The sequence below is a fragment of the Oncorhynchus kisutch genome, linkage group LG21, assembly GCF_002021735.2.
Source record: "Oncorhynchus kisutch isolate 150728-3 linkage group LG21, Okis_V2, whole genome shotgun sequence".
Lineage (NCBI taxonomy): Eukaryota > Metazoa > Chordata > Actinopteri > Salmoniformes > Salmonidae > Oncorhynchus > Oncorhynchus kisutch.
The window spans coordinates 35,118,118-35,144,491 of record NC_034194.2 but is presented as its reverse complement, the minus strand read 5'-3'; the positions used below and the strand labels follow the sequence as shown (position 1 = coordinate 35,144,491).

General features: G+C 43.4%; 2 protein-coding genes and 1 pseudogene across 8 annotated transcripts in view; 1 reads left to right on the top strand and 2 right to left on the bottom strand.

Moving 5' to 3' along the window:
- LOC109866439 (synaptotagmin-14) overlaps positions 1-19,686 on the bottom strand; it is a 22,785-nt gene extending 3,099 nt beyond the window's left edge. Inside the window, exons 1-10 of one of the 7 annotated variants that reach the window (XM_031800570.1) lie at positions 19,058-19,686; positions 16,901-16,951; positions 9,540-9,686; positions 8,145-9,186; positions 7,255-7,407; positions 6,842-7,095; positions 6,140-6,310; positions 4,626-4,892; positions 4,127-4,304; positions 25-81 (exon numbers count right to left, since the gene is read on the bottom strand). In XM_031800570.1, coding sequence (XP_031656430.1) covers positions 25-81; positions 4,127-4,304; positions 4,626-4,892; positions 6,140-6,310; positions 6,842-7,095; positions 7,255-7,407; positions 8,145-9,093 — 2,029 coding nt within the window. In that variant the 5' untranslated portion in view covers positions 9,094-9,186; positions 9,540-9,686; positions 16,901-16,951; positions 19,058-19,686. The other 6 variants (XM_031800574.1, XM_031800569.1, XM_031800571.1 and 3 more) reach the window with 6 other exon arrangements.
- Positions 7,646-7,854, bottom strand: LOC116356250 (uncharacterized; annotated as a pseudogene).
- Positions 19,670-26,374, top strand: LOC109866363 (cytosolic 5'-nucleotidase 1A). Its single transcript, XM_020455007.2, has 6 exons — positions 19,670-19,934; positions 20,059-20,226; positions 22,980-23,109; positions 23,378-23,500; positions 24,396-24,583; positions 24,918-26,374. Exons 1-6 carry the CDS (start codon positions 19,824-19,826, stop codon positions 25,284-25,286), a joined length of 1,089 nt encoding a protein of 362 aa, XP_020310596.1. The 5' UTR covers positions 19,670-19,823; the 3' UTR covers positions 25,287-26,374.

Here is a 26,374-nt window from a genome sequence, read left to right as displayed (position 1 = left end):
ATGGATTGAGAGCAGAGGACTCACCTCTCATGATATAAAGTTGTCCCCCTATTAGCTGTTTTATACAACAAAACAGACCATCTGGGACACAACACACAGAGGGCCAGGAAGGAACGAGGAGAGAAGAGGAAAACAGAGGGAAGGAAAGAGAGTTTAGAGAGGATAAAAGGAAAGTCAATTTAGAGAGAGGATAAAACACTGTGAAAGTAAGTAAATAAGAGGCAGGAATATAGAGGTTATTCCACCATCATGAATAAAACATGTTATTCAAATCTATGGATTTTAATGCTATAGCTACCCTACTCAATAACATGATCAACTATGTCTTATAGCAGAAGAGAGCAATGCCTTCCATTCCTGTCTCATGTACAGACCTGGGATCAAAAAGCCTTTGTTTCTTTCGAATACTTAAGCTGCGCTTGATTGAGCTTGCCTGGCACAATGGAACCAATGCAGTACAACTTCAACCCAGGAATGCTATAGCTACCCTGATACTATAGCTACCCTGCTGCTATGGCTACCCTGATACTATAGCTACCCTGCTGCTATAGCTACCCTGATACTATAGCTACCCAACTACTGTAGCTACCCTGCTACTATAGCTACCCTATTACTGTAGCTACCCTACTACTATAGCTACCCTAGTACTGTAGCCACCCTACTACTGTAGCTACCCTACTACTGTGGCTACCCTACTACAGTAGCTACCCTGCTACTATAGCTACCCTGATACTATAGCTACCCTACTACTATAGCTACCCTGATACTATAGCTACCCTACTAGTATAGCTACCCTACTACTATAGCTACCCTGATACTATAGCTACCCTACTACTATAGCTGCCCTACTACAATAGCTACCCTACTACTATAGCTACCCTGATACTATAGCTACCCTACTACTATAGCTACCCTGCTACTATAGCTACCCTACTACTATAGCTACCCTGATACTATAGCTACCCTACTACTATAGCTACCCTGATACTATAGCTACCCTGATACTATAGCTACCCTACTACTATAGCTACCCTGATACTATAGCTACCCTACTAGTATAGCTACCTTACTACTATAGCTACCCTGATACTATAGCTACCCTACTACTATAGCTACCCTGCTACTATAGCTACCCTACTACTATAGCTACCCTGATACTATAGCTACCCTACTACTATAGCTACCCTGATACTATAGCTACCCTGATACTATAGCTACCCTACTACTATAGCTACCCTGATACTATAGCTACCCTACTAGTATAGCTACCTTACTACTATAGCTACCCTGATACTATAGCTACCCTACTACTATAGCTACCCTACTAGTATAGCTAGCCTACTAGTATACCTACCCTACTACTGTAGCTAACATACTACTATAGCTAGCCTACTAGTATACCTACCCTACTACTGTAGCTAACATACTACTATAGCTACCCTACTACTATACCTGCCCTACTACTGTAGCTAACATACTACTATAGCTACCCTACTACTGTAGCTACCCTACTACTGTAGCTACCCTACTAGTATAGCCACCCTACTACTATAGATATCCTACTAGTATAGGTTCCCTTCTACTGTACCTACCCTACTACTATAGCTACCCTACTAGTATAGCTACCCTACTAGTATAGCTACCCTAGTACTATAGCTACCCTACTAGTATAGCTACCCTACTAGTATAGCTAGCCTACTACTATAGCTACCCTACTACTATAGCTACCCTACTAGTATAGCTACCCTGACACTATAGCTACCCTAGTACTATAGCTACCCTAGTACTGTAGCCACCCTACTAGTATAGCTACCCTACTACAGTAGCTACCCTACTACTGTAGCTACCCTACTACTGTGGCTACCCTACTACAGTAGCTACCCTGCTACTATAGCTACCCTGATACTATAGCTACCCTACTACTATAGCTACCCTGATACTATAGCTACCCTACTACTATAGCTACCCTACTAGTATAGCTACCCTGATACTATAGCTACCCTAGTACTATAGCTACCCTAGTACTATAGCTACCCTACTACTGTAGCTACCCTACTACTATCGCTACCCTGCTACTATAGCTACCCTGCTACTATAGCTACCCTACTACTACAGCTACCCTGCTGCTATAGCTACCCTGCTACTATAGCTACCCTACTAGTATAGCTACCCTACTAGTATAGCTACCCTGATACTATAGCTACCCTACTAGTATAGCTAGCCTACTACTGTAGCTACCCTAGTACTGTAGCTACCCTACTAGTATAGCCACCCTACTACTATAGATATCCTACTAGTATAGCTACCCTATTACTGTACCTACCCTACTGCTATAGCTACCCTACTAGTATAGCTACCCTAGTAGTATAGCTAACATACTACTATAGCTACCCTACTAGTATAGCTACCCTACTAGTATAGCTACCCTACTACTATAGCTACCCTGCTACTATAGCTACCCTGCTACTATAGCTACCCTACTACTATAGCTACCCTGCTACTATAGCTACCCTGCTACTATAGCTACCCTGCTACTATAGCTACCCTACTACTATAGCTACCCTGCTACTATAGCTACCCTGCTACTATAGCTACCCTGCTACTATAGCTACCCTACTACTATAGCTACCCTGCTACTATAGCTACCCTACTACTATAGCTACCCTGCTACTATAGCTACCCTGCATCTATACCTACCCTGCTACTATAGATACCCTGCTACTATAGCTACCCTGCTACTATAGCTACCCTACTACTATAGCTACCCTATTACTATAGCTACCCTGCTACTATAGCTACCCTGCTACTATAGCTACCCTGATACTATAGCTACCCTGATACTATAGCTACCCTGATACTATAGCTACCCTACTAGTATAGCTACCCTACTACTATAGCTACCCTACTACTATAGCTACCCTACTAGTATAGCTAGCCTACTAGTATACCTACCCTACTACTGTAGCTAACATACTACTATAGCTAGCCTACTAGTATACCTACCCTACTACTGTAGCTAACATACTACTATAGCTACCCTACTACTATACCTGCCCTACTACTGTAGCTAACATACTACTGTAGCTACCCTACTACTGTAGCTACCCTACTAGTATAGCCACCCTACTACTATAGATATCCTACTAGTATAGCTTCCCTACTACTGTACCTACCCTACTACTATAGCTACCCTACTAGTATAGCTACCCTAGTACTATAGCTACCCTACTAGTATAGCTACCCTACTAGTATAGCTACCCTACTAGTATAGCTAGCCTACTACTATAGCTACCCTACTACTATAGCTACCCTACTAGTATAGCTACCCTGCTACTATAGCTACCCTGCTACTATAGCTACCCTACTACTATAGCTACCCTGCTACTATAGCTACCCTACTACTATAGCTACCCTGCTACTATAGCTACCCTACTAGTATAGCTACCCTACTACTATAGCTACCCTGCTACTATAGCTACCCTGCTACTATAGCTACCCTACTACTATAGCTACCCTGCTACTATAGCTACCCTGCATCTATAGCTACCCTGCTACTATAGCTACCCTGCTACTATAGCTACCCTGCTACTACAGCTACCCTACTACTATAGCTACCCTACTACTATAGCTACCCTACTAGTATAGCTACCCTGCTACTATAGCTACCCTGCTACTATAGCTACCCTACTACTATAGCTACCCTGCTACTATAGCTACCCTACTACTATAGCTACCCTGCTACTATAGCTACCCTACTAGTATAGCTACCCTACTACTATAGCTACCCTGCTACTATAGCTACCCTGCTACTATAGCTACCCTACTACTATAGCTACCCTGCTACTATAGCTACCCTGCATCTATAGCTACCCTGCTACTATAGCTACCCTGCTACTATAGCTACCCTGCTACTACAGCTACCCTACTACTATAGCTACCCTACTACTATAGCTACCCTGCTAATATAGCTACCCTACTACTATAGCTACCCTGCTACTATAGCTACCCTGCTACTATAGCTACCCTACTACTTCTACATACCATTATTAAAGATACAACAGAAGAGAGCCCATCCACATGTTATGTCATCGATATGTGATGTCATTCATATGTGATGTCCACTCACTGGGAGGTTTGTCTGAGGCTGTGTTGTTGAACTGTCTGCCCTGGATGACCTCTGCAGAGAGCCTGCCAGTGGTGGAGTTATAGATGAGGCCCAGCAGGATCTCTGGTGTGGAGTCCCATGTAGAGCGGTAGGACAAAGCTGCCACGCTGCGAGACACACTCACCAACGACCCACAGCCCTGTATAGATAGACAGGAGAGGACAGCTAACACCACATACAGAGCTACAGAGAGGCCTTGGTATGAGAGTGGCCTTGGTGGGAATCAGTACAATGCAACTGGATGGCTTGGATTGTTTGAGACTATGCTTTGCCTAAGGGTCAGTCTACGAGATACTGTACCATTATAGTGCATGCATTTTAAACGATAGTTTCTACTGGTCATTTATCTTCGTTCATATCATACAAATCAGACTTCTATGGCGAGAAATTGCACAAACAGACTCCTCCCACACACACACGCCCCTCTCCAACCCCCAGCCCTTTCTCCCCAGCCACTCACCGTTAGTGCTGTGCCAGGCTCCAGTGTAACGGGCAGCGCCATCTTGCCCTGCAGGTTGAGTTTGGTCAAGTAGAACACCTTCTCTCCCAGCACCTTCTCCTTCTTCATCCTCCTAACGCTGTAGAGACGGAACCTGACGGCGTGGTCCGCCAGCGCCCCCTGCTCCACCCGGGTGAAGCGGAAGGTCTCTGTGAACATGGGACACGGCCCCCTCTGCACCCCCGTCTTGGCCCGTTGCTTCTTAGTGGGCAGCAGCACCAGGTGCACCTACATTTATATTTACAGATAACATTTTACTTAAAACATACATGTATCCTGTGTGGGGTTGCAAAATTCCACGAACGTTGAATAAATTCCCTGGTTTTCCAGAATCATGGTTGGAGGATTCCGGATTCCCTGCTTATTCCCTGCAGATTCCCTGCTTATTCCCTGCAGATTCCCTGCTTATTCCCTGCTTACTCCCTGCAGATTCCCTGCTTACTCCCTGCTTACTCCCTGCTTACTCCCTGCAGATTCCCTGCAGATTCCCTGCAGATTCTCTGCTGATTCTCTGCTGATTTCCTGCTGATTTCCTGCTGATTTCCTGCTGATTCCCTGCTGATTCTCTGCTAATTCCCTTCTGATTCCCTGCTGATTCCCTGCTGATATCCTGCTGATTCCAGGAATCCTCCATCTGGGATTTCGGGAAACCAGGGAATTTATTGAAAGTTCCTGTACTTTTGCGATCCTGTGGCTCAGTCGGTAGATCATAGCACTGGCAACTTCAGGATCGTTGGTTTGATTCCCGCTGGGGCCACCCATATGAAATGCACGCATGAGTTTAAGTCGATATGGATAAGAGTGTCTGCTAAATGGCACGTATTTTTTATTATAGTTATAATGCTTTTGAACTTGCTATATGCATGAATGAGCCTTCATTATGTATTATATGTATTATAATAAGGGTTATAATATATTACGCCTCTTTTTTGTATCATTTCAAAATCATTTTAACTGAAGCTGAAGCTCTTATCCAGGGTGACTCAGTACAACTAAGGTAGGTACTAAGGTAGGTACTAAGGTAGGTAGTAAGGTAGGTAGTAAGGTAGGTACTAAGGTAGGTAGTAAGGTAGGTAGTAAGGTAGGTACTAAGGTAGGTACTAAGGTAGGTAGTAAGGTAGGTAGTAAGGTAGGTACTAAGGTAGGTACTAAGGTAGGTACTAAGGTAGGCACTAAGGTAGGCACTAAGGTAGGCACTAAGGTAGGCACTAAGGTAGGCACTAAGGAAGGTACTAAGGTAGGTACTAAGGTAGGCACTAAGGTAGGCACTAAGGTAGGCACTAAGGTAGGCACTAAGGTAGGTACTAAGGTAGGTACTAAGGTAGGTACTACCACATGAAACAATCACTGCAAGTCAAACGTTCTTCAAAATAACCACCATCTGCACAAATTCAGTGCTAGTAAGGAAATACATTTAAGGGTGAGTGCAAGACAGACAAGTACAACGGTAAAGTGTTAGTTTGTTTATCCCCCACCTGCCACGCAATGTTCCCTGTCTGTTTGAGTGCGGGGATGTCGGTTGCTGCGGTGACAGTGACGGCAAGGCGTTGCTCGCCCGAGTCGTACTCGAAGGCCACGTCCAGTGTGCCGTACTTGGCCAGCGGCTCCGGCTCATAGCCTACGTGAAGATGGGAGGTTGAACCATCCTTGGAGGGGTGAAATAAAGAGAAAGAGAGGAAGACGATAGAGGGGAGGAAAAGATGCATTGAAATTCATGAATCTGTTGGATTCAGTCCTCATCTGTGACATCACAGAGTGAGGTTAGATATAGGCCCTTAGAGCAGGACACAACACTGGGTGAAGGGGAGACGGGAGGGTGAACCATCCTGTGGGGGAGAGGGGGTAAAAGAGAGTGAGAGAGAGAGAGAGAGAGAGAGAGAGAGAGAGAGGATGGTAAGATGGATTTGAATGAATCCGTCAGTCAGTCTTCATCTGTGACATCACACAGTGGGGGGGGGGGGTCATGAAGCAGGTCATGGCACTGGGTGAGTGAGGGGTAAGAGACTGATGGTAGGCCTATCATAGCCAAACAGAGTACTAGCCAATAGGCTTATGTTGGTTGCATTTGCTAGATATCCGGTATGCAACTGAGCGTGTCCGGCTAGCGTGACACATTTCCCTATGGGACATGCTAACAGTTCCCCATCTGGCATACGAGCATCTATGTCCTAGCTCACCTCTGGTCCCAGGACGGCAGTGCTGTCACTAGGTACATCCTCATCATAGCCCTTGTTGAGGTAACTCTCAGTGTCCGGGTCAACGCTGGCCTCACTGGAGCGCTGTGTACCATTAACGTCTGGGGACGACTCCCCCAGACCCCCCGCCCCAGAACGCGAGCGAGACACCCGGACCGGACTATTCTCGTCCTGATACGGGGGTGGCTGGAGCTCATTGAGGGGAGAGCCTCGTCTCATCCGCTGGATGCTGTTGGCTGTGTAAGACAGTTATGGATATGTTTGATAGGTCTCTTGGGAAATGTTTCAAAGATGTATGTGTGTTCTGCCAATCAGACATAGCATGCGTGTGACTGTCTGCCTGCGTGTGTGTCTGTGTCTTTCTATGTAAGTTGTCACATCTGTGAGTTTCTCACCTTGTCCGGCGGAGGCCTCACTGCTGTGGTCGCTGGTGTGTTTGTGTCGGTTGTCCCAGACTGAGGCTCTGTGCTGGGCTGAGGGTTCAGAGTGTCCCCCTGGCCTGTCCTCTTCACTGTCCTCCTCAGAGCCACGCTCTGGGCAGCTCTGCTCTGGATAGGTGCAAACCGACACACACACACACACACACACACACACACACACACACACACACACACACACACACACACACACACACACACACACACACATACAAGATCGTAGTGCCTCATCACAATCAGCCCAGCATAAGACACAACTCCACTCTCAGAGCCAGTATTCACAAGAGCAGGAGTGCTGATCTAGGATCAGTTTGGCCTTTGATTTCATAATGAATCAGATTATATGGACAGGGTGCAGATCATAGACCAGAACTGCTATTCTGAGATGCTATGTGGATATTGGCCCTGATCATTGAGGATGTGTTTGTAACTTTTCAAGCCCCTATTCCATCTCCCTGTTCTATCTATTTAATGGTCTCCAGATAGAAGACGTATTAGATATAAAACTGATAAAATCGTACACTACAGTTGATCTTAGCCGAACATCATAGAAGAGAATGATCATATTTCTAACTGGTAAACTCTGTCCCTGTATCCATGATGTCACATCTACAACAATCATTGAGAGAAATAGGTGAAACCGTGAGAAATAAAACACGTGAACATGACAGCCACAGACAGATGTATTTTGATCCATCCATGACTGTTAAAAACTTAATTTGTTTAGAACCCTAAACACTGAGTAACAGTTAGGTCACAGGTCACAGGCCACAGCCATGAAGAGTAGAGGTGAAGAAGAGGGGGAATGTGGTAGAAGAGAGCAGGTAGGAAGCAGCACACCCTCTCACCTTTATCCTCTTTATTCATCTTCTTGCTCTCTTTCTTCCCTTTCACTTTCTCTTTCTTCTTGTCACTCTTTTTCTTATTTTTCTCAGAAGCGGGAGACATAGCAGGTTCAGTCTCTCCATCTCCCTCGGGACTCATCTCATTCTCTTCCTCCTCTTCAGCTTTCCCCTTGTTTTTCTTTTGGGATGCTCTCGACTCTTCCTCAGGGCAAAGAGATTGCGGTGGATCACTATGGTCGTCACTCTGGTGGACCCCATTGGATTTGTCCTCTTTCTGGCCCTCTTTGTTCTGACTAGCAGTGTGGGTCTCTTTCGGCAATGAGCTGGTTTCTTTATCTTCAGGCTCTTCCTCAATGGTCTCTTGATGGCTATTTTTCTTCTCTTCCTCCTGTTTCAGCCTCTCCTCCTTCTTCTTGTCTTTCTCTGCCTTTCTCTTCTCCTTCTCCTCTTTCTTCGTCTTTTCCTCCTCCTTCCTTTTCTCCTCCTTTTCCTTGTCCTCTGCAGAACTCTCCCCTGGTTTTACCACTCGCCAGCCTCCATCTTTCCACACCCATTCCAATTGGGCTGGAACATAGTCCTCTGCTGTCATTTCACTTGATTGGTTATTCTTCGAGTCATTGGATTGGCTGAGGTTGGAGCTGTAGTCTGCCAAGCTTGAGCAGGCCTCAGAAGCCTGCCTCTTGATTTTGCTCCTGAATGAGTCTGCTATCCCTTCCTGGGCCTTTCCTTCCTTGCTGTCCTGGGCCCCCTCTGTCGCTTCTGCAGCCTCCTCCTCCTCCGTCTGCACCTTCTTGATGACCTGGTCGCTGAGCTCGGTCAGCTGGTCACTGACGCTGTAGGTGGCATCACTGACAGCACTGGCTAGGTCGTCCACTCTGCTGCTGACTGAATCCAAGATGGAGGAGATGTTTACAGATGGTAGGTTCTGCCCAAAGCTCTTGAAGAACGCCATGTTGGGTGGACTTGCTGACGGCTGTGGTGGCTGTCCTTCTCCACACTGTCTGGTGGGTTCTAGATTATCTCCTCATCTCATCACAGGCTCTGGCTGGGACATTTGGTTCATTAGAGTATGTGGGCCAGGTATTACTGTCTGAAATCCATGACTTACACTTTATACATGTATGAGGAGGACAATTTGTGGATAATGTCTATGCATGACCTTCTCATCCACAAGCATGTATCGTAACAGTGGTTGTTTGTCAGACAATCAGATATGGATTTATTTGTATTATTTAGGGACAATCCCCAGAACCTACATTAAGCCTAAACCTGAATCAATAAATTAGCTTTTCATTCCAGAACTAGGCTTTATCTGCGTCCAGGAAACTAGCCTAGGACCATAGAACAATAAACAAACTGCTTACAGACTTTGAGTGTTGTACCACTTGATGTGTTTACCTTGCTGGTTGGGCCTATAGTCGTCGAGGCATGGCAGCTCGCTGGCACTCTCCACTGACAGCTTGTTGCTGACGTAAAGAAAAAATAGAGCCATCAAGGCCACGAAGGCCGCAATGGAGGATAGGACTCCTAGCAGCTCTGGAGACACTGAGGAGAGGAGCGGAGAGAGCGAGAGAGAGAGAGAGAGAGAGAGAGAGAATAAAAGACAGACATATATAGAGACAGAAGAAGACAAAAACAGAGACCAGGGAAGGAGATTGTATGCTGAGTAGAGAAACCTGATAACTTCACCAGTATAGTACAGTAGAAACATGATAACGTCAGTATAGTACAGTAGAAACCTGATAGCTTCACCTGTATAGTACAGTAGAAACATGCTAACTTCACCAGTATAGTACAGTAGAAACATGATAACTTCACCAGTATAGTATAGTAGAAACATGATAACTTCACCAGTATACTATAGTAGAAACATGATAACTTCACCAGTATAGTACACCATTACAGTACAGTTAGTTTCACCATTACAGTACAGTACAGTTAGCTTCACCATTACAGTAAAGTAGAGTTAGCTTCACCAGTACAGTTGTTAGCTTCACCAGTACAGTGCAGTTAGCTTCACCATTACAGTACAGTACAGTTAGCTTCACCAGTAGTTATCTTCACCATTACAGTACAGTACAGTTAGCTTCACCATTGCAGTACAGTTAGCTTCACCAGAACACTTAGCTTCACCATTACAGTACAGTACAGTTAGCTTCACCATTACAGTACAGTACAGTTAGCTTCACCAGCACAGTTAGCTTCACCATTACAGTACAGTACAGTTAGCCTCACCATTACAGTACAGTACAGTTAGCTTCACCATTACAGTACAGTTAGCTTCATCATTACAGTACAGTTAGCTTCACCAGTACAGTACAGTACAGTTAGCTTCACCAGTACAGTTAGATTCACCATTACAGTACAGTACAGTTAGCTTCACCATTACAGTACAGTACAGTTGGCTTCACCAGTACAGTTAGCTTCACCATTACAGTACAGCACAGTTAGCTTCACCATTACAGTACAGTACATTTAGCTTCACCATTACAGTACAGCACAGTTAGCTTCACCAGTACAGTACAGTACAGTTAGCTTCACCATTACAGTACAGTACAGTTAGCTTCACCAGTACAGTACAGTACAGTTAGCTTCACCATTACAGTACAGTACAGTTAGCTTCACCAGTACAGTACAGTTAGCTTCACCAGTACAGTTAGATTCACCATTACAGTACAGTACAGTTAGCTTCACCATTACAGTACAGTACAGTTGGCTTCACCAGTACAGTTAGCTTCACCATTACAGTACAGCACAGTTAGCTTCACCATTACAGTACAGTACATTTAGCTTCACCATTACAGTACAGCACAGTTAGCTTCGCCATTACAGTACAGTACAGTTAGCTTCACCAGTACAGTACAGTACAGTTAGCTTCACCAGTACAGTACAGTACAGTTAGCTTCACCAGTACAGTAAAGTACAGTTAGCTTCACCATTACAGTAGAGTACAGTTAGCTTCACCAGTACAGTACAGTACAGTACAGTTAGCTTCACCAGTACAGTACAGTACAGTTAGCTTCACCAGTACAGTACAGTTAGCTTCACCAGTACAGTACAGTTAGCTTCACCAGTATAGTACAGTACAGTTAGCTTCACCAGTACAGTACAGTACAGTTAGCTTCACCAGTACAGTACAGTACAGTTAGCTTCACCAGTACAGTACAGTTAGCTTCACCAGTACAGTACAGTTAGCTTCACCAGTATAGTACAGTACAGTTAGCTTCACCAGTACAGTACAGTACAGTTAGCTTCACCATTACAGTACAGTACAGTTAGCTTCACCATTACAGTACAGTACAGTTAGCTAATAATGGACAATATACACTGAGTGTAAAAAAAATAAGAACACTTTCCTAATATTGAGTTGCAGCCCCTTTTGCCCTTAGAACAGTCTTAATTTGTCTCTACAAGGTCTCGAAAGCTTTCCACATGTTGACTCCAATGCTTCCCACAGTTGTGTAAAGTTGGCTGGATGTCCTTTGGGTGGTGGACCATTCTTGATACACATGGAAAACTGTTGAGCCTGAAAAATCCAGCAGCGTTGCAGTTCTTGACACACTCAAACTGGTGCACCTGACACCTACTACCATACCCCGTTCAAAGGAACTTAAATATTTTGTTGTGCCCATTCACCCTTCTGAATGGCAAACATACACAATTGTCTCAAGGCTTAAAAATCCTTATTTAACCTGTCTCCTCACCTTCATCTACACTGATGGAAGTGGATTTAACCGGTGACATCAATAAGTCTATGTCATCAAAATAACAATTGTTCCTTTTGTTTTGTACACTCGGTGTACAGACCATTGAAAAGCCACTGGTACATGAGTGGCTGTTGAATTACAAAAATAGAACAGAGCTGCCAGAGGAAAGAAAAGTTCAGAACATACTTCAAAAGTCTACATGAGAGGCTGAATGTTGATCTGATGTGCACATGCACTGCCACTGAGAACAATTCAGGAACACTGAGAACAATTCAGGAACTATGAAGGGTCATTGGTAGAGTATTGTGGGTGGACGATCATCAATATGAAAACTTCTATTGCCTGAGGAGTCAAGTCATTACAGCTCTCGTTCACACTACATCTCCAGAGAAAAGGCCCACCATTCAGCCAACCTCTTGCCCTCTTCCCCCGTGCTCCCGCACATTGGCTAACCGGGTTATCTGCATTGTGTCCCACCACCCACCAACCCCTCTTTACGCTACTGCTACTCTCTGTTCATCATATATGCATAGTCACTTTAACCATATCTACATGTACATACTACCTCAATCAGCCTGACTAACCGGTGTCTGTATGTAGCCTCGCTACTTTTATAGCCTCGCTACTGTATATAGCCTGTCTTTTTACTGTTGTTTTATTTCTTTACTTACCTATTGTTCACCTAATACCTTTTTTGCACTATTGGTTAAAGCCTGTAAGTAAGCATTTCACTGTAAGGTCTACACCTGTTGTATTCAGCGCACGTGACAAATAAACTTAGATTTGATTTGACTGAGTTTAAAAGGAACTACTTCTCATGGACTATCTATTCTTCTCACCATGGCAACAGGCAGACACCACTGAAGCCTGACAACTGACAAGAAGTAGTGCCTTCTCCTGTGTCCTCCTCTCCCAAACGAATAGACTGATAGTCAAAGCTCAGCGAAAAGAGTGAAAGATAGGGAGAGAGAGATAAGAGAACAAAAACCCACAGCTCACCTTCTCCATTCTAGCAGCTTTTCTTTTGTTTACATTGAAGTGTCTGAAGCCCCTACCGGGAAGTTTTCCATTCTGTCAAAACAGCATTGTTGTTCCTCTTAGTGGTAATCTGGTTATCCAAGACAATTATTGAATCCTACACAAAGAAAATGCTAAAAAGTCCAAAAACATACAAATTGGTTATGATCCTAATATTGAGTCCAACATAAGCAAAAGCTGTTACAACACTTGGAGACCATGTGGTGATCTTTTCAGTTTGGTACAAAAATTTCTCGATTCTCAACAACACCTAACACAGATACAGTACCTATCCTCTCTCACTGGCGACAATTCTGGTAATTGAGTCAAGTTAGGTCCTGAAGTGTCCCTGAAGTCCAAAAGCCAGGCACAACTGTACTGTATGTCCCTCTCCCTGTCCCTATCCGGAGTGTGGTGTGTACTGCTGTGTACATGTCAACTGCCCCTAAATAATTCAAACACCTGCAGTAACAGGATGCTTCTCTCATTGACAGATGCTAGCTGAGCGTTAGCCACCCCATGCTAACCTGACCTGAGCCTGTGTTCACAAAGTCCAAGTGCTGATAGAGGAGCAATTTTGCCTTTTTAGATCTTAATGTAGGTGATTATATGAGCATGGGACCTGATCCTTTGAATATGTGCCCTGAGCCCCACGTTGTCCCACTCTGCACTCACTAAGGAGTACTGTAATAAAACAATGGAGACTATGGTCATGGAGGCTGGTGGTCATGGAGACTGCAGGTCATGGAGGCTGCTGGTCATGGAGGCTGCTGGTCATGGAAGCTGCTGGTCATGGAGGCTGCTGGTCATGGAGGCTGGTGGTCATGGAGACTGCAGGTCATGGAGGCTGCTGGTCATGGAGGCTGCAGGTCATGGAGGCTGCTGGTCATGGAGGCTGCTGGTCATGGAGGCTGCTGGTCATGGAGGCTGCTGGTCATGGAGACTGCTGTTCATGGAGACTGCTGTTCATGGAGACTGGTGGTCATGGAGGCTGCTGGTCATGGAGGCTGCAGGTCATGGAGACTGCTGTTCATGGAGACTGCTGTTCATGGAGACTGGTGGTCATGGAGGCTGCTGGTCATGGAGGCTGCTGGTCATGGAGGCTGGTGGTGAGTGAAGTCATGGATACTGTGTGTGTGTGTGTGTGTGTGTGTGTGTGTGTGTGTGTGTGTGTGTGTGTGTGTGTGTGTGTATGTGTATGTGTATGTGTGTGTGTGTGTGTGTGTGTGTGTGTGTGTGTGTGTGTGTAAGCGGGTGGTGGAGGTGAGTGTGTAGGGTTGCTTGGGCCAATCTATGTACAGTACGTCAACTGAAGTCCAGAGCGTTAGGGCTGAATCTGGTATCCAGGTAACAGCCACAATATATTTTAAAAAGCACAAAATCAGCACAAAATCAGTCATTAAAAGTGAAAGAACATGAACATTTAACATCCACTTAACAAAGTATATATGTTGACAGCCGAGTTACTCTGACAAATGTCTACCAGGTTTGTCCACACAATTCTAATTCAAGGAGTCATGTGATTATCTGAGATTCTTTGATAGGACAATAAAACGACTGATTAGAAAGAAAAAACATGTTTATTCTAATAATTCCTCTTTGCATAATTCATTGTTTGCATTCAGGCAAGCTGAGCATGGTAACAATGGCAACAATGTTTTGATACCCTTTTTCAGGACCCACTATCAGGGCGCCATTGTAAGTGTGTTTGAGGTTACCACAGGAAATGTAGAGTGTGCGTAGTGGAAACGTTGCTTACACATGGACCCCCACATACGAAAACAAAACCTCTGTGGTAAATAAATCATGAATACTGCTGCTTTCTCTAGAGAAGAGCTTTAAAACTTGATATGCCCCCCATAAATAATTCACAACCAGATATGCAGTAGAATCTTCAAGAAGTGTGTAACTATAAATATTGAGTATCCCTCTACATATGTAGGATCTTAATTTGAGACAGTTCGCTGCGGCAGGAAAATAATCCTGTAGCAACAAGAAATGTGAATTATTACGTGGATTATAATGAACGTAAATTTTTTGTAGGGGTTGATACATTTTTCATTACGAACAATAAAGGCCGACATTTTAAAGTGGAAATTACAAACTTTAGAAGCCTTTTTAACCTTGAATACACTACAAGTTTGCATTTCCTGCAGTGCAGAAACATTCGCAGCAACAAAAGAGTGATCAAATTAAGATCCTACATGCAGTGAATTCGGAAAGTATTCAAACCCCTTGACTTTTTCCACATTCTGTTATGTTACATCCTTATTCTAAAATGCATTAAATTCATTTTCCCCTCATCAATCTACACTCAATACCCCATAATGACATAGCTAAAAATAGGTTTTTAGTCATTTTTGCAAATGTATTACATTTTTTAAACAGAAATACCTTATTTACATAAGTATTCCGACCCTTCACTATGAGACTCAAAATTGAGCTCAGGTGCATCCTGTTTCCATTGATCATCCTTGAGATGTTTCTACAACTAGGTTGGAGTCCACCTGTGGTAAATTCAATTGATTGGACATGATTTGGAAAGGCACACACCTGTCTCTATAAGGTCCCACATTTGAGAGTGAATGTCTGAGCAAAAACCAAGCTGCGAGGTCGAAGGAATTGTCCGTAGAGAGCCGAGACGGATTGTGTTGAGGCATAGATCTGGGGAAGGGTACCAAAATAAATCTGCAGCATTGAAGGTCCCCAAGAACACAGTGGCCTCTATCATATTTACATGGAAGAAGTTTGGAACAACCAAGTCTCTTCCTAGAGCTAGCCACCCAGCCAAACTGAGCTATCAGGGGAGAAGAACCTGAGGGAGGTGACCAAGATTCCGATGGTCACTCTGACAGAGCTCCAGAGTTCCTCTGTGGAGATGGGAGAACCTTCCAGAAGGACAACCACCTCGGCAGCACTCCACCAACCAGGCCTTTATTGTAGAGTGGCCAGACAGAAGCCACTCCTCAGTAAGAGGCACATGACAGCCCGCTTGGAGTTTGCCAAAAGGCACCTTAAGGACTCTCACACCATGAGTAACAAGATTCTCTAGTCTGATGAAACCAAGATTGAACTTTTTGTCCTGAATGCCAAGTGTCACATCTGGAGGAAACCTTCACCATTCCTACGGTGAAGCATGGTGGTGGCAGCATCATCCTGTGGGATGTTTTCAGCGGCAGGGACTGGGAGACTAGTCAGGATTTAGGGAAACAGAGAACAGAGAAAAGTGCAGAGAGATCCTTGATGAAAACCTGCTCCAGAGCACTCAGGTCTCCAGACTGGTCCGAAGGTTCACCTTCCAACAAGACAATGGCCCTAAGCACACAGCCAAGACAACGCAGGAGTGGCTTTGAGACAAGTCTCTGAATGTCCTTGAGTGGCCCAGCCAGAGTCTGGACTTGAACCTGATCTAACATCTCTGGAGAGACCTGAAAATCATGAGGCAACGACGCTCCCCATCCAACCTGACAGAGCTTGAGAAGATCTGCAGAGAAGAATGGCAGAAACTCCCCAAATATAGGTGTGCCAAGCTTGTAGAGTCATACCCAAGAAGGCTTGAGGCTGTAATCGCTGCCAAAGGTGCATCAACAAAGTACTGAGTAAATGGTCTGAATACTTATGTATATGGGATATACATTTGCAAACGTTAATAAAAAACTGTTTTTACTTTGACATTGTGGGGTATTGTGATGTCATTGTGGGGTATTGTGATGTCATTATGGGGTGTTGTGTGTGGATTGATGAGGGGAAAAAACTGTTTCAAACATTTTAGAATAAGGCTGTAACGTAACAAAATGTGGAAAAGGTAAAGGGGTCTGAATACTTTCTGAATGCACTGTATGTGTACTCCAAAGATCCAAATGAGCATGTTAGATAGCTACTGCTTTGATGGAGCCATCTCTCTATTTTTAAGGGGGATACAAGTACAGTCAAGCAGACAGACACAGATACATAGAGAACAATGGAGTACAGACAGAGCGATAGAAAGAAAGACAGACAGATATGTAGACAGACAGGACGCCCCCCTGATCTTACCTCTTCTGGCACAGATGAGCTCATGCACGCCACAGCTCCTCCCTCCACCACCTAGGGGTTAAAGGGACAGGAGCGTCAGGGGCGAGGGGTTTAGACATTGCTCTGCGTCTCAAGGGTGCCACATGTCGGTCCCTATGATGGTTCCTCCACAGCCTCTCCCATAGAGGTAAACCAAGGCTATTAGAGGCAGGTGACACACTAATTAACTCCAACCAACTAATCTCATAGAGTTATCAAGTGTTTAATTACATGTAATATCTCTGAGGAATCCTAACTGAATAGGGTTTTAGAATGGAACAACTGTGTCTGTCCTTAAAACTGTCTAATTTATAGTATACAGAGTAAATGGGAGGGATGAACGCAGACGTTCAGCACATTACCTTGGAAATAATGGACAAAGCAGCGGACGAGGTGGAGCCGAGACCCTTTGCGGAATAAATCATTTATTTGTACTGCTCTAATTACATTGGTAACCAGTTTATAATAGCAATAAGGCACCTCAAGGGTTTGTGGTATATGACCAATATACCATGGCTAAGGGCTGTATCCAGGCATTCCGCGTTGGGTCCTGCATAGGAACAGCCCTTAGCCATGGTATATTGGCCATATACCACACCCTCTCCTGCCTTATTGCTTAAATAGATCAGTGTTCTTAACCCTGTATTCAAACATTTTCGAACTCATAAGACAATAAAGACACACAGGCACGAATACACACACACAGACACACACACACACACACATACGGGCAGATGCACACATATACACACACACATACGGGCAGATGTGCGCACACACACACAGAAACAGACACACACACACACACACTTGGCACTATGCTATGTAGGACTTAATGTTCTGAGTGGCTACAGAGAGAGTGTACTATAACTCTTAGTCTTACTGTAGTTCTTGACTTTTCACCCTCATATTACACTACTGAGTGTGTACTATACTCCCTATGGAGGGTGAGTTTACAGGCACAGGAAATAAAAAGACATCCCTGAGGTCAATAAGGCAACAAGGGCAGTCAGAGCAGCCTGACTCCTGACCTTTCACAAAAATCAACCTATGCACTCAGTCTTAGCCAGCTTGATTAAAGCTCTCCTTTCCCATCGACATTTTTGCAGAGTAAAAATAAACGGAGATTGCTCTAATAGTGCAACACAGGCTATAATAGTGCAACACAGGCTACTGCTTAAAAATGTATGATGTTTTTACTTTGACAGTATATGACCCGTAGAGTCTACTCTTTCTATCTCTTTTCTTCTATGTTTTATATCAACCATACAGCAAACAAGTCAGGTAAAAACAAAAAGCATCGTAAAATAGGCAGCTTTTATATCCTCTGCAACAGCTGTAGCCTACAGAAAATGCGTCCTATTTACGCTCAATTACATTTTGTGTTGTAGCCGAAGCCTGCCCCATAAAAAATGGATATAGGCTACACAAAAGCTATAAGTAATTGATAAACATCTGTCTTTACACCGGTGACCAGTAAAGTATAGATTTGCATTGGCTAAAGACCAGCACATTCACCAGCTGACAGTGACTCTTTCTCTCTTCTCTCTCACAGCATTGCATTTGCCAGGTGTGACGGCAACACTTCCAGTACTGAGACCGGATAGCAACCAACCAACGTGCGAGAACACGTGACCAAGTAGCCTATATATGTGTATGATACAATATTGCGCAGAAGCAGCCATGCAGCCTTGAATGTAGGCATTGTAGGAGTTTACCTTTGATAGCATTTATCTGGCTTCAACAGTAGTAAAGTTCACATTCCATTATCCTATAATAAACTTGAACACTTACTATGCTATGCTATCCTGTTTCTAACGAACCATTTATGAGGACTCGCACACGTTCATGCGTGATGACCGAGTCACATTTATTTTGGATCATCGCTGTCCACTTCAGGACCACTTCGCGTGGTATAGTAAAGTGTCACGCGGCGCATCCCACAACATCTTTGCCGCTACTCTTCAGCATCTCTGCAGGCTATGTAGGCTACAGCACAAGCTGACGAGACACCGCAATGTGCATGTATATCATTGCTAGACATCTATCTGGCTGAATAAATGGTACTGACACAAGTATTCTAGCTCTGTCCCATGCAAGTTATATGAGTACAGCAGGTCACCTGTTCCGGCTACTTACCATCAACCGCCATTATGTTCTGTTCCAGATGGAACCAAAGCGAGGGGGTAAAAATTGGGGAGAGGTTATTCTTGTGTTTGAAGGAAGGGGGCATTGTTTGATAGCCTGATCCAAGACCATCCTGACCGCTGCGCTCTCGTTGCGTTTAGCGAAGCCGAAAGTAAACTCGCGAGATCAGACTGATTTGTATGAGCACCGCACACTGACTTTAGCCTACCTGTGGTTATTTGCAAGAGCTACTTATCTTTATAATTGCATGTTTAGAAAGTATGATGGATTATGTATAAAAATATGATAGTGCAACATAAATTAATTATATTTGTGTATCACATGGCCTATGTTATGTATTGCTGCATACAGTTATATAAAGTTATACTATTGTAATAGTAAAAGTTTCATAAATTAAATGAAAATTGTGTAGTTATCAACAGGCCTATTGGTCAGTTGTTCCATTCAACTTTTTCCCCCCAATGATGAATTACTGTGTAATTATTGGTAAAAACACCCAGATAAAATTAAATGTAACGATATGGCGGGTTGGCCGATATGCAAAAAGTAGCCAGGTAATGTGATTAAAACTAATTATTATGTACATTGTGGTGTTTTTCCTTTTTTTCGAATGAGCATCATGGGTAAAAAGACACGCCCGTCGAAACCTCTCAAACGTTTCCGCAAACCAGCCTGTGGCCGCTTGTTCTGATCTTCTACATTCGGAATCACTGTTACGGAACTATCTGACTTTGAACTTTTCGATCCCAGGACAAATATGAGTGAAATCAAACCTACCGATCCAGCAGCCACTAACGCTGGAGAGGAAAAGGACTGGGCCGCAGCAAAAGCCTTTTTTGACAGTTTAAAAACAAGGAAACCTAGACCCGTAAGTGATACATGAGCCGTTCTTATTTGCCTGTGCAGATAAGTGTCTACACGGGTCTATAGTATACTATTAGCTAATCTCTTGTATCGTAATTTTTTCTTTACTGTTCTTGTTTTCCAAATAGCCCAAACCCCAATATGCCGTCACTATCGCCGTCTCTTCTCGCACCCTGTTCAACATGGTTGCGGAGCGGAAGATCTATGAGGAAGAGGGGGTCGAGAAGTATGTGACGTTTCAACAGGAGCACGAGAATGAGCCGCTCATGCCAGGTGTGGCGTTCCCTCTCGTGAAGGTAAATTAGAGGGATTGTATTAACATAGCTAAGGGTATGGCCTACCTGCATGTCCGTGCGTGGGAGAGTCAGAGGGTAGGGTTGCCTTACAATTGCATGTGGATTCCTTAGTGGAGGTGAAGGGGAAACCTCATTCACTGTGATGCCAATGCCTTTAGGCCTAGATACAATTTGTGTAATACATCTAGAATAGTGTTTTGCTCAGAATTACAATAGGCAATATTGTTTCCCACTGTTATGCACCATCTATACATCAACACATAAATGACACTCCCGAGTGGCGCAGTGGTCTAAGGCACTGCATCTCAGTGCTAGAGGTGTCACTACAGACCCTGGTTCAATCCCAGGCTGTATCACAACCGGCCGTGATCGGGAGTCCCATAGGGCAGTGCACAATTGGCCCAGTGTCGTTAGGGGAGGGTTTGGCCAGGGTAGGCCGTCATTATAAAATAAGAATTTGTTCTTTATTGACTTGCCTAGTTAAATGAAGGTTAAATTAAAAAAATACTGTTGCATGTGGATTCCTTAGTGGAGCTATGTTTTAGCGGGTTCTTCTGGTTCTTCTGGTTCTTCAACCCATGCTCTATAATGGTATGCAAGCACAGGATTAGGCCATGTTGTAATCTATAGCAGAACGACAAATGTCCCCTTCAGATAAAAGACCCCTTCAGATAATCTGTGTGGGTGTGTGGGTGTGTTCGTGCATGTGTCCGTGCGTGTTGTGTGTGCCAGTGGCGATTTTAGCATGTAGATCATGTGGGATGTATGCCAGCAAAGCCACAACACAACACTAAACAATACATTAATTGTACTATAACGGTGACAAACGGTGCCCACAAACTATTAGGCCCCTCATAAAGCTGTTCCAACAGCAGCCGCAACACCTTACCACTGCTACACCTGGCTATCAGCGGAGCCTTGTCTGGCTGCGAAACAGTTCATTCAGCCTCATTTACTGACTTAAAAAAAAACATAGCTCTTATGGCTGACTTGCTTAAACAAATGTGGTTTATACTGACAATTGAGATGTACAAACTATGGCATAAGGGGACGACAACCACATAAGAAGCAATCTGTAATTTCGATTAAGACATTAATGAGCCAGCGACGACGGGCATAGTCATTATAACTATTTGTTCAGCACTTTTGAAATGTACAGCAACAGACGTGGGCCGTTCTTAGTGTTCTCCCTGTACACCAGGTCAGAACCATAGGATAAATAAAGGGGGCATATAAATAGACAATGAAAGCTCTTACAATATTCAATGATGACATTTCTCTAAAACAGGTTTTAGGCTACATGTGCACCACCAAGTTAGAACAGTAGGTGATATTAAGAGGTGAAAACTGACCAAATTATTAGGGTGAGGCACATTGAACACCGTTTGGGTCTTTGCGTGTCAGAAAAGATACACGTCATATAACACTATTTGACGGGTTAAATAAACTTTTAATTTGACACGTCAAATAACACAATTCTATTATACAATGTTGTGTGTGATGAATTTGCACGTGCAAGCCAAGCACCATCACTGCTATCAGTAGCATTGTCAAAGCTGTAAGTTTGCAAACAAGCAAACACCGGCCACGAACGATGTGTTTACAATACCGCGTTGGTGAAAATAGACCAAATTAGTAGGGTGAGGCACATGGGCTACTAACAGCTTACCCACGATATACACTTAGTATTACTTTCTTAGCGACAGTATACATATCTCTCTGTCATCATTTATGAAGCAGCATAAGACATTTTTGGACTCACGTTGTTGTGATGTGCTTGAACAGGAAAGTGGCGTGGTGGTCCTCCGTGGGCAAAGAGAATTGAATGACCGCTCAAAATGTATTTTCCCAGTTTGCGCTGTTTATTCCCGACTTCCCAGTTGCAATGCTTGCAGTTAGCCACTGTCACCAATTCCTTCCAAACCTCTCATTGTTGAATTTGCAATCTCCAACTTGTTGTGTAATGTTTATGTCCAATGGCCGATGAGCACTGATACATTTGATCTATAGATTTTCCAGTAGATTGTCGACTTGATTCATGATGATGATGACTGCTAGCTAAGATTGGACTGAGCATGTCAACATCTTACTTTCACAATCAAAGCTACTGTACATATAACTTGATTTGACATAATTTCTCTGACCAATAAATAACCTTGAGCCTTCTTGGAAGGGCACTTGTCATATAACTCTATAACAGGACCCAAAGGGCTAAAATGTTGGATGTCTACCCTTACTAAGGACTGAAGCTTTGTGATTCCGTAAGGTTCCCATGAGTGACAGAACACTGAGCCAATCACGGCTCAATGCTCCTATTTTCTGCTGGCCCACTCCACCACCACAGAAAGCACTGAGCTAGGATGAAACCTGCATTTTGGAGCTGCCTTACTCAAGTAAACAAAAAAAGAGACCATGTTTGTATGGGGCTTTATAAACTCAATTATATATATGTTTTTTTTTTTACAATGTTTGCAAACTGATATGTGACACATTAATGCCAAAATAACATGCAAAACAGGCAAGCCCCCCCCCCAAAAAAATATGTATTTATATAATAATATATAATATATTATATATATATATCTGCCCCACCTGTCCTGAATGACGGGTCGCCACTGGTGTGTGCACATTTGAGATGGAATATTCTGAAGTAACACCCTAGAAGTAGTTGCTCTAGTTCATACCAGACAAGTTTTGTAATTGTTTCTTAATCCCTGTGTCAATTCTGTTCTGAAAACACACACACTCTGCAGGCTCTGATGACGGTGAACTCCAGACTGAGGCAGCTCTACCCCGACAGTGAGGAGCTGTTTGACATCGTCCTGATGACTAATAACCACGCCCAGGTCGGTGTGCGCCTCATCAACAGCATCAACCACTACGGTCCGTAAAACACGCTCTGAAACTCGTACTGCAGTGTTACAGCCACGCCTACAATGTCATAAGACACCTGTTTTGCAAAGTATGTTCATGTTTCATTGAATGATTGGACATCCAACTTTATTCTGCTCTTTTGACCAAATATGTTGTTTTCAATGTTTATATGCTGTTGTTCATGATATGTAGTGGCAATCTTTGGCTACCAGCCTGATGACCATACCATCATATTTCTATGAGTTTCTGATAAAAAAACAATGGTTCCCTCTCACAGATTTAACCATTGAGAGATTCTGTATGACTGGAGGGAAAAGCCCCATTGGATATCTGAAGGCCTACATGACCAACCTGTACCTCTCCAAGGATGGAGAGAAAGTCACTGAGGCCATTGAGGAGGGTAGGTGGTGATGCTTCTGGTTTAGGATGGACTGGTTTAGATTAGCATGGATGCTAAGTCAACAACTGTAGATGTACATTGTGGTAACACTTTATAGTATAGCCTACAGCTGTAATGCATGGATGATGCTGTTGTAATGGGTTGTGACCAGATGATATACAGCCAAGGACGAGTTTACAATTGAACTACCATAAGAGTTTAGACTTAATTCTGGAGAGGATGAGTCGGATTTCACTGTTAGTTTTACGCACAACATAATTGTGCAGTTTCAGTTAATAAACCTGACGATTGTTTATTTTTGATGAAATGACTGATGATGAGGGTACTGTTGCTTGTATGCGTGTGCTTGCTGTAACTGTCACCTCCTAATGTCATCCCCCTGTCATCCTAGGTAGCTAGTTGCACAGTAGTTGCAGGATGAAGTATATCGTGTCCTGATGTTGTTGTCATTCATGTTCACCCCATTGGGTAGACTGTATCACGGTGACATCTAGATGCTTACCAGTATGAGTTATTTCTTGGGTAGTACAAGACATAAATCCTAGACAAAAATAAACACATTGTTCATATTATACAAGCTACCGGCGACTCGGTGAAAGTACAGCTGTCCAGTGAGAAGCACAACGCCGGTGCACTGGTCATTCACACTGGCTTGGCGTGTTGTCGTTATTGCCCTCTGTCAGCTAATTGTCATCGCCTAGTGACTCATAGCTAGCTAACTAACCTAACTCTCTTGCTAGCTGTTGCCATAGTAACAGAAACTGACAAATTGCACAGCGAGAGAATGGCAATTTTTGCATCACTTCCGTAGCTTTATACCATCTAGCCATAACTGTTGTAAAGCGTTGTAAGACTTGTAACGAGCATGTATAAACCCCTTATGTCTTATAAACAGGCATTGCTGCAGCGACCATGTTTGCATCTGGAGATGTGGAGAACCAGCTTTCTGACACACAGCTGAAAGTAGCTTTTGACGGGGACGCAGTCCTCTTCTCTGACGAGTCAGAGATCATCGTGAAACAACACGGCCTGGACACGTTCTTTGAGCACGAGAAGGAATTTGAGAACAAACCACTTGCACAGGTGATCATGAGAGGACTCTGAAGCAGAATACGTCTCCATTTGATGTTAGCTTTTGACATGGTCGTTTGTGTCAGATTTCCATGATTTCCTTATCTCCCTGTAGAGGGCTTATAGATTTTCAACTAACTAGTAACAAACGTTTTAACTAACCATCCCACTATGCCTAATACTAGACCTAACCCTTTCCTTATGCCTACCAAGTTGTTGCATATCTAAAGACCATCTATAATAGGGGGCCAATAAAGTGGAACCCATTTATGTATTATATGCTTTGATTTTGGACAAAAGTAAAAACAATACTATGGTAACCCTGTGTCTCATTTGTTTCACTCAGGGTCCCTTGAAGTGTTTCCTGGAGGCGCTGGGGAAGCTCCAGAGAAAGTTCTACGCCAAGAACGAGCGTATGACCTGTCCCATTCGTACCTACCTGGTAACAGCCCGCAGTGCAGCCAGCTCAGGGGCCCGTGTCCTCAAGACCCTCAGGAGCTGGGGCCTGGAGATCGACGAAGCCCTGTTCCTAGCCGGGGCCCCCAAAGGGCCTCTCCTGCAGAAGATCCGGCCCCACATATTCTTTGACGACCAGATGTTCCACATCGAGGGAGCCAAGGAGCTGGGGACCATCGCTGCACACGTGCCTTATGGGATCGGACAGAAGTATCACAAGGGGGAACTTATTGAGCAGCCTGTCAAAGACAAGAAGTAAAGAGCCTCCTAGTGGTGGGGAGATATCATACGTTATGCAAATGCTTAGTTGCACACAACCCTGTCATCAGCTGTAGGACCTTTATTGTTTATCAGGATTTTATATTATTTCTCTTTTTTACACTTTATTACAAACATCTATCAGAGAATATTGTATTAACAGGAGACAAAAACACATAGTTTTACTGTAGATGTAATACTCACATCAGGGACCAATGTCACCTAATGTTCTCTGTCATGAGGAGAGAAAGGATCACTTTCCTACAATCCTCATCACCATCACATTGTAGTCTTTAATAGTATTTGGTCAAATATGTAGTTTTTTATGAAAATGTATGTCAGTGTGTTCAAATTTGACACCTGAAAGTATATTTGGCAAAGTGTATTTTATATCTTTAGATATGTGCACTGTAGTGCACTTACAAGGTAGAATGGTTATTGATATGAAGCGCTGAAAAAATATATGCATTTTGGTTTTACTGCACACCATACAAAACAGACATTAACACATTATTTATTTATTATTTACACTTAGATGCAGTCGGGATCTTAAGCACTTACAAACTCGTACCATATTATACGAATTGCAGTTTTTTTTTGCAGAACATGACATCACACAAAATGGATGATGTAGTACACAATTGTGCATATTTTTCGGGGACCCATTTTGGCTCGTGTGCACGACTTAAAAAAATATTGTCTGAAATGTACTGAACTTTAGAAGCAAAACTTTAATGTTCAATCCCCCTTTACTATCCATGCATTGTTCTAATCTATTTCATTTTCTTATTACATTTAATAATACTTGTTGTTAGATGCAAGAAACCTCACCTTGCTCTTAGTAAAGCTGTATTAGGCTATATGTTATATCAAAACCTCAAGCAAGCTAGTTCAACATATCTGTTTCACGAGTAAAATGTTACGTGTCAGGCGTTGTGTTCCAAATAGTTTACAGCTGAATATACACAATGTTTAGTTTATTTTTCCAGTTTTAACTGAACCTAAAGGGTTCTATATATAAATGCAATATATAAAGTGTTGTTCCCATGTTTCATGAGCTGAAATAAAATATCCCAGAAATGTTCCATA

Bases quoted from the DNA above. Each gene is read 5' to 3' on its own strand.
- LOC109866363 (XM_020455007.2), top strand. From the start codon at position 19,824: ATGAGTGAAATCAAACCTACCGATCCAGCAGCCACTAACGCTGGAGAG. The intron at 19,935-20,058 runs GTAAGTGATACA...TTTTCCAAATAG, and splicing joins AAACAAGGAAACCTAGACCC to CCCAAACCCCAATATGCCGT. The intron at 24,584-24,917 runs GTGATCATGAGA...TGTTTCACTCAG, and splicing joins AGAACAAACCACTTGCACAG to GGTCCCTTGAAGTGTTTCCT.